General features: G+C 58.5%; 1 protein-coding gene and 2 long non-coding RNA genes across 3 annotated transcripts; all 3 read left to right on the top strand.

Annotated features, from left to right (window-relative positions):
- The first annotated feature begins 81 nt into the window (after positions 1 to 81).
- On the top strand, positions 82 to 2300 carry LOC122494090. Its single transcript, XR_006300099.1, has 2 exons — positions 82 to 195; positions 362 to 2300. It is a non-coding gene; the product is annotated as an uncharacterized LOC122494090 (long non-coding RNA).
- Positions 2301 to 3125: 825 nt separating this feature from the next.
- LOC122494092 lies at positions 3126 to 3796 on the top strand. Its single transcript, XR_006300100.1, has 2 exons — positions 3126 to 3306; positions 3660 to 3796. It is a non-coding gene; the product is annotated as an uncharacterized LOC122494092 (long non-coding RNA).
- A 5869-nt stretch (positions 3797 to 9665) lies between these two features.
- LOC122494089 (galectin-7-like) lies at positions 9666 to 12391 on the top strand. Its single transcript, XM_043598995.1, has 5 exons — positions 9666 to 9788; positions 10174 to 10238; positions 10640 to 10728; positions 11495 to 11696; positions 12258 to 12391. Exons 2-5 carry the CDS (start codon positions 10224 to 10226, stop codon positions 12369 to 12371), a joined length of 420 nt encoding a protein of 139 aa, XP_043454930.1. The 5' UTR covers positions 9666 to 9788; positions 10174 to 10223; the 3' UTR covers positions 12372 to 12391.
- The last annotated feature ends 3529 nt before the right edge of the window (positions 12392 to 15920 follow it).

The following is a 15920-nucleotide window of genomic DNA, read 5'->3' as shown; positions in this document are numbered from 1 at the left end:
AAGACCAGTAAGGAATGACACCAGCGCCTGGTCTGAGGCCCTGGGCGCCTGGCGCACACAGGACCTCCCCGAGCGCTCACCGCTAGCCGAGCGAGCGGGGAAGGGGATCACTCGCCCCCACTTCACAGACCAGGAAACCGAGGCTCAGACACGGGAGGCCGTTTGCCCGAAGGCGCACGGCCGGGCAATCCCTGGGTGAGTGTCTCTCTGCCCTTCAACTCTGGCGGGTTCCGCCTTGTTTCTTCTGTCCCTGGGAATGCCCTGGTGTCTCTCCCTGGCCCTCTGGCTCGGATTCTCCCTCCCTCCCGGGTGGCCCTGTCTGCTTCTCTTCCTCAACGCCATGTCTCCTTCCTCCTCCCAGAATGGCTGCCGCTCTCCCAGGCAGGTTCGGGTGAGGGGAGGCAGAGGGGGGCCGTCCTGGGACCCAGCCGCGCCCTGACCCAGGAGCAGAGACGTGGGATCCTCCACTCAGGCCCACAGCCCAAGATTCCATAGTCCAAGATTCCAGAAGAAGAATCCAGGATGGGAAGGGTGGGGTCAGAGGGAGAATGCTGGAAGAAGATTCTGGAAGGTAGGGAAGAGGCAGGGTGGGGCAGCCACCCTGAGCAGAACCCCCTCCCAGCAGCCCAGCAGGCCTCCTGTCCACCCCCACCACCCCCTCCCAGCCTCCACTCCTGCCCCCCACCCCCCACCCTCCAGGGGGAAGAGGCCTGGGGCAGAGACCAGAATGGAAACTCTGGGTGGAGACAACCAGACTCAGAACCTGATCTGCCACCCGACTGTCCCCCCGGGCCTCCCAGACTCTCTCCATCCCCACACCACGTGAGGCACCCCGGGGGTGGCAGGGGGCGGCGCAGTTTGGGGGCCAGGACCTCACACAGGGAGGCCGGACAGCTGCCAGGCGGGTGGGGGTGGCTGCAAGCACCCCAGTGTTCAGAGGAGAAGAGGGAGGCAGAGAGTGGGGCACCCACTCAGCCAAGGTCCCACAGCAGGGAAGCAGCCCAGGGCTGGGCCGGGGAGGGGGGGGGCCCAGGTGGGGGCAGGGCTGGTCACCAGGACTTCCGGTAGAGAGGACAGGGGCCCCGAGGCCGGGGCACCCACACCCGGGAGCCGGCGTCCCGAATCGAATCGTGGGCTCCACCTGTCTCGGATCTCAGGTTCGGGGTGTCCCCCTTGGCCGCCTCCCTCTCCACGTGCTCTTGGGGCCTATTGACTCGTCCTTCCCCTGATGTCTTCTTTGGGGCTGGATGTGTCTTCACACGCTGCCAACCTGCAAGTCCAAACTCGACTGTGACTTCGCTGTGGGCCCAAGTGTCAGCAGTGGATCTGTTATCAGTTGATGGCGGGCTCGTTTCTCAGAAGCCAGGCACGCGCGCGCACGTGCCGGAGCCCCATTCTCTGGTGTGGATCATCTCTGCATCGGTTCTGGAATAATACTTTCAGGAGCACTGTTTCCATTCCCAGTGAGTCGTGACCGTGCCTGTGTCTCAGTCCTCGTGCTTTTTCCTGAGCGATGCCTCGCATTCCGAAGACGCGCAGGTTGTAACAGAATGAGGGTGGGATTCGAGAAACGTCCGGACCTGAGCAACCCCCACCCCCACCGAGTTTCCCCGAGCCCCAGCTCCCCTCCGCCCGCCCAGGACAGCGCTGCCAGTCTGGGCGTCCCGTGGCCACCGTGTCATGTGTCCTGGGAGTGGAGAGGGGTGGCCAGCAGGCTGAGTCTGCGGACCTTCGCCCTCCTGCAGGGAACAACTCTGGTGACTGGAAAGTAACCCCGTGTACCCACCGTGCTTGTGGGCATTGAAACCCCCAGGCCCTCCGCCAGGGTCAGCGTGTTGGGGACTTTGGGCCGGTTTTGTACACGGTGAACATCAGTCCGGGGGCCGCTTTGGTTTTGTTTTGGTTTGTGGAAAGATTTTGGTTTTGAAGTGATCTCCGCGCCCAGCGTGGGGCTGGCACTCCCCACCCAGAGATCCGGGGTCCCAAGCTTCACGGAGCCAGCCAGGCGCCCCGCGGGGCTGCTTTGCTTTTGTAAGTGAACCTTCCAAGGAGGAGAAAGACACTGTTCAAATCTGACTCTTTCTTAAGCCGTGAATCCACTGGAAACTTACACTTCTATTTCTGGATAGAATACATTTCCCCAACCCCATCAGGCGGAGGGAAGCATTTTCTGTCATGCTTGCTTCCATTGATAAACTGAGGTCGTTAAAGTCTCTTACGTATTTTCAGCCGCATGTGGGACTTTAGCTTGTGTTACGTTTTAAGTTTTTCCATTGTCCATAAATTCTTCTAAGCCATAAGTAATTTTTCACTTCACACCGGATTTAGCAGTGCAGGGACTTGCTCCCTCCTCTTCCACCTTTGCCTCTTCCCTCCCTCCCTCCTTCCTTCTCTCCCTACCTTCCCCTCCTCTCTTCCCCCACTTTCCTTCTCCTCCCCCCCTCCCTCCCCTACCTTTTTCTCTCCTCCCCTCCCCTCCCCTTTCCTTCCCTTCCCTCCATCCCCTCTGGCCACTCTCCTCATTTCCATTCCCCTCCCTTCCCCTCCTCCCCCTTTCCCTCTCTTTCCCTCCACTCCTCTCCTCTCTCCTCTCCTCCCCTCCCTTCCTCTCTTCCCCTTCCCTGCCTCCCTTCCTCTCCCTTTGCCTACCTGAAGGATTGGCTGTTAGAGTCTTTCAGGTGGGACCGCACTGCTTCTTGTGGGTGGGGATCTGGGTGGCCCTAGTGGGATGAGGGGGTGCGATTCCACTATGGTGTCAGAGGGAATGGGTGAGGAGGGTGCTTGGAGAGGGTGGTCCTCAGGACCAGGGTGGGGGGTGGGTGGGAGAGGAGAAATCAGAATGTGGCTTTGATTTGGCGTCAGGCTTTCTTGGTTTCCTTGGCCTTCAGTTTTGTTTTTTTTTTTAATTTTTTTTTCAACGTTTATTTATTTTTGGGACAGAGAGAGACAGAGCATGAACGGGGGAGGGGCAGAGAGAGAGGGAGACACAGAATCGGAAACAGGTTCCAGGCTCCGAGCCATCAGCCCAGAGCCTGACGCGGGGCTCGAACTCACGGACCGCGAGATCGTGACCTGGCTGAAGTCGGACGCTTAACCGACTGCGCCACCCAGGCGCCCCACCTTGTCCTTCAGTTTGAAATGGCTCCTCAGTCTTCCTTTGTGTTTCAAGACCTTGACACTTGAGAAGCTTGGAGGCGGATGTCCCCTCCTGGCCAGCTACAGGTTAGGCACTGTTGGCTGAAGAGCCACAGAAGCGACAGCGCCTGCCTCCTCCAGCTGCCTGGCCCCTCTCGTGTCCCATGGCTGGTGAGTGGTCTTGGATCACGTGACTAGCGGAACCTCCCCGGCTTCCCCTCCCCACCGTAAAGTTACCCATTTGTCCTTTGTCTTCAGTAAGCGTTTTGTGGGAGGCGCCTGGAAATTTTGCAAAGCTCACGTTCTTCAGCAAACTTTGGTCAGTTCTATCGTTTCCTCCCGCGCATCGGCTATAGACTGAATGTTTGTGGCCCCCAGATTCCCTTGGTGAAACCGCGTCCCCAGGGGAATGGCATTTGGAGATGGGGCCTTTGGGAGAACATGAGGTCACGAAGGCCGAGCCCTGGTGAGTAGGGGTTGGTGTTCTTCTAAAGGGACCCCAGAGAGCTCCTTTGTCCCTGCAGCCATGTGAGGACAGAGCAAGAAGGATCCATCTATGAACCAGGAATCAGGTTCACACCAGACACCCGGTATGCTGGCGCCGTGATCGTGGACTTCCCAGCCTCCAGAACCACGAGAAATAAATTCCTGATGTTTGTAAGCCGCCGGTGGGTGGGATTTTTGTTATAGCAGCCCCGACAGAGTAAGACCACATCAGTATGGGCCCATGGACTCATGGGGCTGTCCAAGGAGCCCCAGTGCTGTGAACGCTTCCTCCTTTCCCCACCCAGGAAGCGGTTCCAGGTGATGAGGGGGTGTGGGGCAAGCTGAGGGCAAGGTACCGGTTAACAGCACCCCCCACCCCGGGGAGGGGGGATATGTGTGATATTCCTTGCACACTCTCCACTACCCAAAAACAGGAAAGGACAAACAAATGGCTAAACTGGGAAGAGTCTCCACCAGTTTATAAGAAACAGGCAATCCCGTCCTGCCTAAAGTCCAGGAACTCCTTACAGTCCTTTTTTGTTTTTTTAATGTTTATTTTTGAGGGAGGGGGGGAATGGGGGAGGAAGACACAGAATCCAAAGCAGGCTCCAGGCTCTAAGCTGTCAGCATAGAGCCCATCGCAGGGCTTGAACTCACGAACGGAGATCATGACTTGAGCCTGGCTGCTTAACCAACTGAGCCACCCAGGGGACCCTGAACTTCCTACTGTCTTAATGTTAATGCTTTGCTAGAGGGAAAAACAGCCTTAGACTGACAATAGGTAGGCCTCCAGTAAGACTGTAAGCATGTGAAAGCCTCTTTGGAAACCCTCTTGACTTTATCTACCCGCCCCCCAACCCCGTAAAACAGTCACCCCCCCCACACACACATCTGCAGCGGCCCACGGTCCTGTCCCTGTGGTTTAATAAAATCACCTTTTTGCACCAAAGACCTCTTCGAGAATTCTTTCTTGGCTGTCGGCTCGGGACCCCATGAGCCCCCCGTCACCCCAAAACTTCATCCCTGGCACGCCTCATGCCTTCCCATTTGAGCCTTGGAGACAGCCTTTTCTATACATTTCTTTCACAGAGAAAGGTGCAGTCCTTAGGAACCAAGATCTGGGCACGGGCTCCGCTCCCACGCCTTGTCAGGGGGACAAGGTAGGGGATGTATGAACGCAGACACGTATCTATCCATCGGAGGGGAGGCGACACGGGACCTCTGCCCTCCAAGGGGTGTTCCGGCTGGGCCCGAGACTTGAACTGATGTATCAGGCGGACAGGTTACCTAAGTTTTACGTCACCCTAGAGCCCTCAGCAGGAAATGAAGCCTCGAGGGGATGGCTGAGCGCACGTGCTTTTATATTAAGTTGAAGGACAGAGGCAACTGTGGAGAAGTAACCCAGCCGTTATGCGGGACGCTTGGAATCACTTTCACAGGGCCTGTTTGCATCGAATTCTCTGGGTCTCAACTTAGGATGAGAATGTCACTCTCCCACTGGCACAGGGTAGGTATCTGTCACGTGAGAGTTTTTATCTCCTGTTTTCAGGCAGCAAATGGGAGGGTAGAAAGCCCTCCTTCCGCTGTTTTGCAAGGGCTATTAGTTCAAAATAATCCTTATGCTAAAAGGGCATATTTGGGGTGGCACGTTTCGCACCCTTCAACAAACACGTTTCTACATCCGTATTTCTTTCGCTTTGGGTGTAGAATACTCACCAGTCACAGACGGGCAAAGGCTGCATTCCTACCTGGCCCCTGGTCAAATTCATAGAGACACAAAGTAGGAGGGGGGGTGGAGTGGGGGCGGGGGCCGGGGAGCCGGGCAGTTAGTGTTTAGCGGGTCCAGTTACAGGTTTGCAAGATGAAGAGAGGTCTGGAGACGGATGGTGGGGACGGCTACACAACAGTGTGTATGTATTTTGTGCCACTGAACTGGACACGGGAAAAATGGTTAACATGGTGGGGCGCCCGGCATGGGCGGGAGGGGGTTCAGCGCCCGACTCTTGGTTTGGGCTCAGGTCATGATCTCACCGTTCGTTTGTGGGTTCGAGCCCTGCATAGGGCTCTGTGCTGGCAGCTCAGAGCCTGGAGCCTGCTTGGGATTCTGTGTCTCCCTCTCTCTCTGCCCCTCCGTGCTAATGTGCAAGCACGCGCGTGTTCTCTCTCTCTCTCTCTCTCTCTCTCTCAAAATATAAACATAAAACAATTTTTTTAATTAAGAAAAGGGAAAATTCACATGTTCCCCACACCTCCTCACCTTCTCGCTTTAAATACGCCCCCCAGGGGAGCCTGGGTGGCGCAGTCGGTTAAGCGTCCGGCTTCAGCCAGGTCACCATCTCGCGGTCCGTGAGTTCGAGCCCCGCGTCAGGCTCTGGGCTGATGGCTCGGAGCCTGGAGCCTGTTTCCGATTCTGTGTCTCCCTCTCTCTCTGCCCCTCCCCCGTTCATGCTCTGTCTCTCTCTGTCCCAAAAATAAATAAACGTTGAAAAAAAAAAATTTAAATACGCCCCCCCCCCCCCCCCCCCGCCCACTGCCTTCTTGCAGACAGCCTCTCCTCTGCTGTCCTGACCACTGCTCCCTTGGGGCCTGTTCAATAAACTTCCATCGCCTTTGTTCCGCCTCAGGTGAATCCTTTCACCTCCATGCCACTGGCTTCCACGTGATCCTCACCCACGTTTGGGGACCCCCATCTGATCGAGAGACAACCCATTTAGACACCACACGTATATATTTTATTTTATTTACTTTAGAGAGAGCGCACAAGCAGGGGAGAGGGCAGAGGCAGAGACAGAGAACATCTCAAGCGGGCTCCGTGCTCAGCACCGAGGCTCGATCCCATGACCCTAGATATGACCTGAGCAGAAACCAAGTGTCTGACGCTCAACCGACTGAGTCACCCATATTTTATGTTTTAACGTAATAAAAAAGATTTTAAGGAGACGCAACCCCCCCCCCCCAAAACCCCTCATGAAATACCGCCAGTCAGATTCATGGTCATTTTCCCCTTTCCACACTAGAACTCTTCCCTCTGAATGTCACAGAAGAGACTCGCCTTCTGTGGTGGAAACCCACCCTGCAGTCACTCCCGCAGGGACCCTTTCCTCCCCAGCACAGACAGACTCCCCTGCTGGGGCTGGGTTCCCAAGGTCCAGCTGCCCCTCTCCCCTCACCCCCACCCTAGGTCCTGAGGACCACCCCCTTCTGAGCGCCCTCCTCACTCACTCCCTCTGACATGACAGCAGAACAGCGTCCCCTCCCCTCGGCCAGCTGCTATCCTGCCCCTTCCCTCCCCCCCACCAGAGGTAGCACCTGTCCCCCCACCTGATGGCCCAATCCCTCAGCCAAGGAAGGAGAGCAAAGGGAAGGGAGGGGAGGGGAGGGGAGGTGAAGGGAGGGAGGGGAGGAAAGAAGGAAAGGTGGAAAGAACAGGTCACTGGACTCCCACCTCAGGCGTGGAAACGGAACCCTTATTAATGGAAGAACTCAGTGGACGATGGGAAACACTCCAAATTTAATACATGGTGGGGGGCACCTGGCTGGCTCAGTCGGTTAAGCACCCAACTCTGGATTTCAGCTCAGGTCACGATCTCAAGGTTCATGGGTTCCAGCCCCACACCCAGCTCCTCACGGACAGTGCTTGGGATCCTCTGTGTTCCTCTTTCTCTCCATGCCTCCCTCTCTCTTTCTCCATCTCTCAAAATAAATAAATAAACTTCAAAACAAAAAACAAGGCAAATCCCACATGCGGCTGAAAATACGTAAGAGACTTTAACGACCTCAGTTTATCAATGGAAGCAAGCATGACAGAAAATGCTTCCCTCCGCCTGATGGGGTTGGGGAAATGTATTCTATCCAGAAATAGAAGTGTAAGTTTCCAGTGGATTCACGGCTTAAGAAAGAGTCAGATTTGAGCAGTGTCTTTCTCCTCCTTGGAAGGTTCACTTACAAAAGCAAAGCAGCCCCGCGGGGCGCCTGGCTGGCTCCGTGAAGCTTGGGACCCCGGATCTCTGGGTGGGGAGTGCCAGCCCCACGCCGGGCGCGGAGATCACTTCAAAACCAAAATCTTTCCACAAAACAAAACAAAACCAAAGCGGCCCCCGGACTGATGTTCACCGTGTACAAAACCGGCCCAAAGTCCCCAACACGCTGACCCTGGCAGAGGGCCTGGGGGTTTCAATGCCCACAAGCACGGTGGGTACACGGGGTTACTTTTCAGTCACCAGAGTTGTTCCCTGCAGGAGGGCGAAGGTCCGCCAACTCAGCCTGCTGGCCACCCCTCTCCACTGCCGGGACACATGACACGGTGGCCACGGGACGCCCAGACTGGCAGCGCTGTCCTGGGCGGGCGGAGGGGAGCTGGGGCTCTGGGAAACTCGGTGGGGGTGGGGGTTGCTCAGGTCCAGACGTTTCTCGAATCCCACCCTCATTCTGTTACAACCTGCGCGTCTTCGGAATGCGAGGCATCGCTCAGGAAAAAGCACGAGGACTGAGACACAGGCACGGTCACGACTCACTGGGAATGGAAACAGTGCTCCTGAAAGTATTATTCCAGAACCGATGCAGAGATGATCCACACCAGAGAATGGGGCTCCGGCACGTGCGCGCGCGTGCCTGGCTTCTGAGAAACGAGCCCGCCATCAACTGATAACAGATCCACTGCTGACACTTGGGCCCACAGCGAAGTCACAGTCGAGTTTGGACTTGCAGGTTGGCAGCGTGTGAAGACACATCCAGCCCCAAAGAAGACATCAGGGGAAGGACGAGTCAATAGGCCCCAAGAGCACGTGGAGAGGGAGGCGGCCAAGGGGGACACCCCGAACCAGAGATCCGAGACAGGTGGAGCCCACGATTCGATTCGGGACGCCGGCTCCCGGGTGTGGGTGCCCCGGCCTCAGGCCCCATGTCCTCTCTACCAGATGTCCTGGTGACCAGCCCTGCCGCCACCTGCCCCCCCCCCCCCGCCCCCGGCCCATCCCCGGGCTGCTTCCCTGCTGTGGGACCTTGGCTGAGAGGGTGCCCCACTCTCTGCCTCCTTCTTCTCCTCTGAACACTGGGGTGCTTGCAGACACCCCCACCCGCCTGGCAGCTGTCCGGCCTCCCTGTCTGAGGTCCTGGCCCCCAAACTGCACCGCCCCCTGCCACCCCCGGGGTGCCTCACGTGGTGTGGGGATGGAGAGAGTCTGGGAGGCCCGGGGGGACAGTCGGGTGGCAGATCAGGTTCTGAGTCTGGTTGTCTCCACCCAGAGTTTCCATTCTGGTCTCTGCCCCAGGCCTTTTCCCCCTGGAGGGTGGGGGGTGGGGGGCAGGAGTGGAGGCTGGGAGGGGGTGGTGGGGGTGGACAGGAGGCCTGCTGGGCTGCTGGGAGGGGGTTCTGCTCAGGTGGCTGCCCCACCCTGCCTCTTCCCTACCTTCCAGAACCTTCTTTCAGCATTCTCCCTCTGACCCCACCCTTCCCATCCTGGATTCTTCTTCTGGAATCTTGGACTATGGAATCTTGGGCTGTGGGCCTGAGTGGAGGATCCCACGTCGCTGCTCCTGGGTCAGGGCGCGGCTGGGTCCCAGGACGGCCCCCCTCTGCCTCCCCTCACCCGAACCTGCCTGGGAGAGCGGCAGCCATTCTGGGAGGAGGAAGGAGACATGGCGTTGAGGAAGAGAAGCAGACAGGGCCACCCGGGAGGGAGGGAGAGTCCGAGCCAGAGGGCCAGGGAGAGACACCAGGGCATTCCCAGGGACAGAAGAAACAAGGCGGAACCCGCCAGAGTTGAAGGGCAGAGAGACACTCACCCAGGGATTGCCCGGCCGTGCGCCTTCGGGCAAACGGCCTCCCGTGTCTGAGCCTCGGTTTCCTGGTCTGTGAAGTGGGGGCGAGTGATCCCCTTCCCCGCTCGCTCGGCTAGCGGTGAGCGCTCGGGGAGGTCCTGTGTGCGCCAGGCGCCCAGGGCCTCAGACCGGGCGCTGGTGTCATTCCTTACTGGTCTTTCAGGCGCACTTGAGGAGCCCAGACCGTGTACCAGCCGCTGCTCTAGGCCCCGGGAGACGCGGCTCATCAGGCACACGTCCTGCCCCCCGGAGCCCCGCGGGCACAGTGTTGTCCTTGCCGGGGTCACCGTCACGCGAGGGAGCGTGAGCTGGAATTTCGGTGGACGCGTCCTCAGCCCAAGGCGCAGGTCCCAGCCTGGGAGAGAGGGGCCCCCGCTTCCAGCCCCGGGTGGGCCTCTCGGGGCCCCAGATGTCCAAGATAAAATGGGCAAAGACCCTTTCCCCTGTGCCAAGCGGCAGGGACATGGCCGGGATGGATGGTGGCCCCCTGGGTGCCCTCTGTCCTTGGCGGTTCGTCCTTAACTGTCTTCAGGATTCTTAGCTCAACGGAGGCGGCGGGAGGTGGACTGGGAACCCTCAGTGAGTGGAGGGAAGTCCCGGGCCCAGCAAGAGGGCGCTGGGCCGCCGGGTGGCCCCAGGGCCAGGGTCTGTGCCAGGTGTGGGCGGCGGGTGTGGAAATGGCTGGGGGTGAGTCAGCGGGGCCGCCACGCCCTGCTTCTGCTTCTACTTAAGGTCCCAGCAGCCATACCCACCGCCACGCCTGTCGCCCCAGCATCCCAGCCATGGCGGGAAGCTCTGTGAGTGCCTTCGGGGGGCGTCGGGGCCCGGGGGCTTGGACCCAAGGCGGCACCGGACTCGGACTCGGGGAGGGGCTGGGCCTGGCTGAGGTGTCCCGCCGGGAAGGACAAAGTGGGTGCCGGGGTGTGCTACCAAGGGTCTGGGCTGTGGCTCCCGGGTGGACCCAACCCATCCCCACGCTCCCATCTGCCTCTCTGGATTCTCCCTTTCTCCGTTGATCCCTCGTGGTTGGCTCTCCCACTCTTGGTCTGGCTCTGGCTCTCTCTCCTTGGTCTCTGGGCCTTTTCTTCTCACGGATTCTGCCGATCTGGGTCCCGGATGCTTTCTGCCTGGGGCCGACCCACGTGTGTCTCTCGTCCGCGCCCCCGGTTCCCTGGGACTCCCCGCCGCTGACCTGCAGAACGTGCCCCACAAGATGTCGCTGCCCGAGGGCATCCGGGTGGGCACCGTGATGAGGATTCGCGGCGTCGTCCCGGAAAAGGCCGGCAGGTGAGACCCCAGGCCCCAGAGGTAAGGCTGGGAGGTGTCCAGGCTCAGCTGGCTCGGACTTCTTGCAGCCCAGACACGAGGGCACCAGAGCCACCTTGGCCCGCAGGGTCTTAGACTCCCCGGGCCATCGCTGACCTTCCGGAATCTGGAGTCTTCGCTTACTTGTCCCGTGACTGTGTAGCTGGGGTCCCTACGTCTCCCTAGGGATCTGGGGCTTCCAGAGCCATCCCAGGGCTCCCATCTAGAGTCCTATGGCTCCCAGTCTGAATGCCAGGAACCCTGGAAAGAAGTCCCGCGACCTGGAGGTGCCCTGGGCACCTGGGAGGCCGAAGCGGTCGGTCGTAGGACTTCCGGGTCTGGGAAGGGCAGGCTTCCTGGGAATCTGCGGTGCCTGCACACGTGCGGGCCCGTGGTGCTGTGCCCAGCCCTGTGGCAAGGGGGATGCCCTAGGAACAGAGAGCACCCTGGCCATCGTGACTCCACGGCAAACGTTAGAGGCTTTGGAAATGAGGGGCACCCGGGGCCATAGCATAGTGACCCTCGCTAGGTGCATGCGGGTCCAGGGCCCCTGGAGCTTTTGGACGCCCTGGAGGGTGGGTCCCTGGCCACCGGCCCACAACCCTTCCCCCTGTGGCGTGGGACGTTCTCCGGTGCCTATGAATTGGAACGGCCTGGCGGTGGGGAGTCCTGACCATTGGTCCCTGATCTTGGTAGGGTGCTTCTTGGCCTGTGACCTTTATCCTCTCCTCCCTGCCCCCACTACCAGGTTCTATGTGAACCTGCTGTGCGGCGAGGGGCCGGGCGGGGAGGCTGCCCTCCATTTCAACCCGCGGCTGGACGAGTCCACGGTGGTCTTCAACAGCCTGGAGCAGGGCACCTGGGGCCGGGAGGAGCGCGGCTCAGGCATTCCCTTCCAGCATGGGCAGCCCTTCGACGTGCTCCTCATCGCCACCGAAGAAGGGTTCAAGGTGAGTCCCTGCCACCCACAGGCGCGGGCGCCCAGACCCCCGCCCCGCCTGCAGTCCAGGCAAGCCAGGAAGGCTCTTGGTGGAGGTGGGGAGCAAAGGCCCGGCCAAGGCGGGGCCCACGTTCGGTCCGTCCCTCTTCTTCTTCCCCTGGCGCAACCCCACGTGTGCCCGAAGGCAGGGGTGTGGCCGTGGCAGGGGCCGGGCGGCAAGAGCCCAGCGCCCAGAGGGTGGGTGGCCCCTAGCGGGAAGCGGGGCCCTGGTGTCCCGGAGCAGGGGCCAGGATGGCCGGGCGACTGGGCCCGGACGCGCGTGTCCGCGGGGAGTGGTCGCTGCACAGCGTCCAGCACCCAGGCCCTTCCCCACGTTCAGGGCGAGCGGCCGGAGGGAGGCCGTGGACGCCGCCGGCGGGGCCGTAACAGCCACCGCCTTAAGCGCGCGTCCGCGCCAGACAGGTGGCCCAGGTGAGGACCACGACAAGAGGTACGGCCATCGGGGCCCATCTCGCCCCCGGGGACTCGGGGCCCCGCGGGCCCTGACGCCCCGCCCCCCTCGGCCCCGCAGGCGGTGGTCGGCGACTCGGAGTACCACCACTTCCGCTACCGGATCCCGCCGGCGCGCGTGCGCCTCCTGGAGGTGGGCGGGGACCTGCAGCTGCAGTCGGTGAAGATCTTCTGAGCCTCCGGGCGGGCGGCGGGGTCGGGGGTCCGGGGTCCGGGGTCCGGGGTCCCGGGCGCGGGAGGGCAAATAAAGTTTCAGCCCGCGCGTGTGCGCCCCGTCTGTGCCCGGGTGTCCTTCGTCTGGACGCGGAGAGCAGGTTCAGAGCGGGGAAGACGCTGACGAAGGGTCAGAGCGATGCCGCGGCCGGGGCGGGAGTGGGGCCCCGCGGCCTCGGAGGGCAGTCTGTGGCCGGACGCCTCCGGAGGGTCGCCTCCGGAGGGTGGCGGTGGGCGTTGGCTGGTGTCCAGCGCCGCTTTTCCGGGCGGCCCGGCCTGGCCCGGCCCGGCGGTCGTGCGGTGGGGACAGCTGATGGGGGTTTGGAGCGGGCCCAAGCTCCCCTCGGTGCCCCCTCTGCGGAACATCGGAGCTCCGAGCCGCTGCGTCTGCAAACGGGCGAACGAGTCCCCGCACGTCTGGTCCCTGAGACCCCGAAATGGTGGGGACGGTGCCTGGGCCTGTGCGGGCTCCCCGCGCCGCTACCCGCCTCGTCTCGCCTCTACCCCGGCTCTCCCGCCTGGGGTGCGGGGCGCGGGCCTGGGCGGGGTGGGCGGGGCAGCGGATGGGGCGTCGCCGGCCTCCCAGCTGTGGCGGAGTGGGGACAGGCTCCCGCCCGTGTCCCCGGGGCAGACGCGCACTGAACCGGCACCTCCCGGAGGAGCTGCGTGGGGACGAGTGGGGGGGTGTGTGTGTGGCGCGGTGGCGAGGCAGGGGGCACCGCGACCATTCCTCTGGGTCTCTGCGCGCTCACGAGCCCCCTTCCCACCTTTCTTTCTACCTGTGCCCCTGGCCCTGCCCGACTGACAACCAGGGAGTCGCCCAGTCACCCCCCACCCGCAGTCGGTGCATTTCTGGTCTTGGCCTGTCTGAGTCGCCACCCTGCAGGACCCGTCTCCCTCAGCCGTGGGAAGGAGCCCCGCCGGGTGGCAGCGCTCCAGCGTCGCATGATAGGCTAGGATCCAGAGCCCGGGACAATCCCCACCCACGCCCCAGGCGGGCTGTCCCACGCTTGGAGCCCGCCCCAGAGGTGACAGACCTCCCTTTCCCTGGGCCGCTGTGGGCTTTGCAGTCCTCACAAGCAGAGGACCGTTCCTGACCTGACAGGAAGCAGAGCGTAGGGTCTGAGCCTTTTCAGGACTCATTTCTGCCCCTGAGATCCTTCCGGGGAAACCACCCTCCCCATACCGAGCCCTTGAGACTGTCTCTCTGGGTGGGCGGTGTAAGGAAGGGTCCCCTCTTGCAGTGGTGGACCCGAGAAAGTCTGAATTCCCCTAGTTCCCCAGGGCTCATTGTTGAATGACTTAGCATTCATTTTTATTTGCCAATGTCAAGTAGTTGTAATTAACAAAAGTGTTTCTAGAGATAACACATGGGTAGGGTGTAAATTTCCACAGATAGCAGTGGAGAGAAATTGTAGTTTTTGGCATAACTGTCAAAGGTTGTCCGAGGGGTGCCTCAGTGGCTCAGGTAGTTAAGTGTCTGACTTGGGCACAGGTCATGATCTCATGGTTCAGGGAGTTCAATTCTTCCCCACCCCCCTCAAGCTCTGTCCTGACTGCTCAGAGCCTGGAGCTTGCAGCCCGCTTCCGATTCTGTGTCTCCCTCTCTGTCTGGCCCTCCCTGGTTCGTGCTCTATCTCTCAAAAATAAATAAACATTTAAAAAAAAAAAAAAAGGTGGTCGGGGTCCCTGGATTATATGGTAGTGATCTATCCCTGTTAATTTCTTGATTTTCACCTTTGCCTTAGAGTGGACAATCAGGAGAATGTTCTTGTTTGTGGAAAATACACAATAGAGTATTTGAAGGTGATCAGGAAACATGTTGTCAACATACTCTGGAATGGGTGGTAGGAAAAAAAATTATTTTAATTCTGTATGCCAGACAGAAAAGGGTCCACTCCATTTTTTTTAAGTTTATTTATTTATTTTGAGAGAGACAGAGAGAGACAGAAACAGAGAGAGCATGAGTGGGGGAGGAGCAGAGAGAGGGGAAGAATCCCAAGCAGGATCCTGGCTGTCAGCATGGAGCCCCCGGGGGGCGGGGGGGGGGGGGACTGGAACTCCCAAACCCTGAGATCTTGACCTGAACTGAGATCAAGAGTTGGAGGATTGGGGCACCTGGGTGGCTCGGTTGGTTGAGTGTTCAACTTCGGCTCAGGTCATGATCTCAGAGTCCTTGAGTTCAAGCCCAGCGTCAGGCACAGCTCAGAGCCTGGAGCCTGCTTCTGATTCTGTGTCTCCCTCTCTCTGCTCCTCCCCTGCTCATGCTATGTCTCTGTTTCTCAAAAATAAGCAAGCATTAAAAAAATAGTAAAATAATCTTAATAAATAAATAAACTTTTAAAAAGATAAATAAAAATCTCTGCCTCAGTGGGTGGTTTTAAAGATTGAAAGAATGGTTAGCCCAGTGACTAACACATAGTAAGGATTCAAAAAAATGTTAACTATTGATTTCTTCTTTTTTTTAAGATTTTTATTTTTATTTTTTAACATTTATTTATTTTTGAGAGACAGAGCAAGAGTGGGGGAGGGAGAGAGAGAGAGGAGACACAGAATCCGAAGCAGGCTCCAGGCCCCGCGCTGTCAGCACAGACCCCAACACAGGACTTGAACCCATGAACGGTGAGATCATGACCTGAGCCGAAGTCAGACACTCAACCGACTTGAGCCACCCAGGCGCCCCATTAAGATTTTATTTTTAAGTCATGTCTACACCCAACATGGGGTTCAAACTCATCACCTCGAGATCAAGAGTCACACTCTGGAATGAGCCCACCAGGCGACCCAGCTCTTGATTTCTTCTTTGACGCATGGGTCATCTGGAAGGGTGTTTTTATTTAATGTTTATTATTTTTGTGAGATAGAGAGTGAGCAGGGAGGAGCAGAGAGAGAGGCGGACAGAGGATCCAAATAGGGCTCTGTGCTGACAACAGAGAGCCTGATGTGGGGGCTCAAACTCATGAACTGTGAGATCACGACTCGAGCTGAAGTCGGACGCTCAACCAACTGAGCCACCCAGGCGCCCCTAGAAGGGTGTTTAATTTCTACATACTTGGAGATTTCCTAAATTTCTCTTTATGGTTGGCTTCCAACATAATTCCATTAAGGTCAGAGAACATACTTTCTATGATTTCAATTTGCATACATTTATTACGACTTACTTTATGGCCTTATTTTATGGTCTGCTCTGGAGAATTTCCAAGCGTGCTTGAAAATAGTGTGTGTGTGTCCTGCTTTTGGTAAGCAGAGTGTTAGCTGTTAGGTCAAGTGATTGATAGTGTCTGTGTATTCTCAATCCTTACTAATTTCTGTCTGGTTGTTCTATCAATTGCTAAAAGAGGGTTACTACAACTTAATAGCTGTTCAGTAGTCTATTTGTCATGCATTTTGGGATCTCTTGTTAGTATACATTTTTACTTGATATATATATATATATATATATATGATGTATTTACTATATATGTACGTGTGTGTGTGTGTATCTGATGGATTGTCCCTTTTATCACTACAA

Source organism: Prionailurus bengalensis, chromosome E2, assembly GCF_016509475.1.
Source record: "Prionailurus bengalensis isolate Pbe53 chromosome E2, Fcat_Pben_1.1_paternal_pri, whole genome shotgun sequence".
Taxonomy (NCBI): domain Eukaryota; kingdom Metazoa; phylum Chordata; class Mammalia; order Carnivora; family Felidae; genus Prionailurus; species Prionailurus bengalensis.
This window is presented reverse-complemented; position numbering and strand designations above follow the sequence as displayed.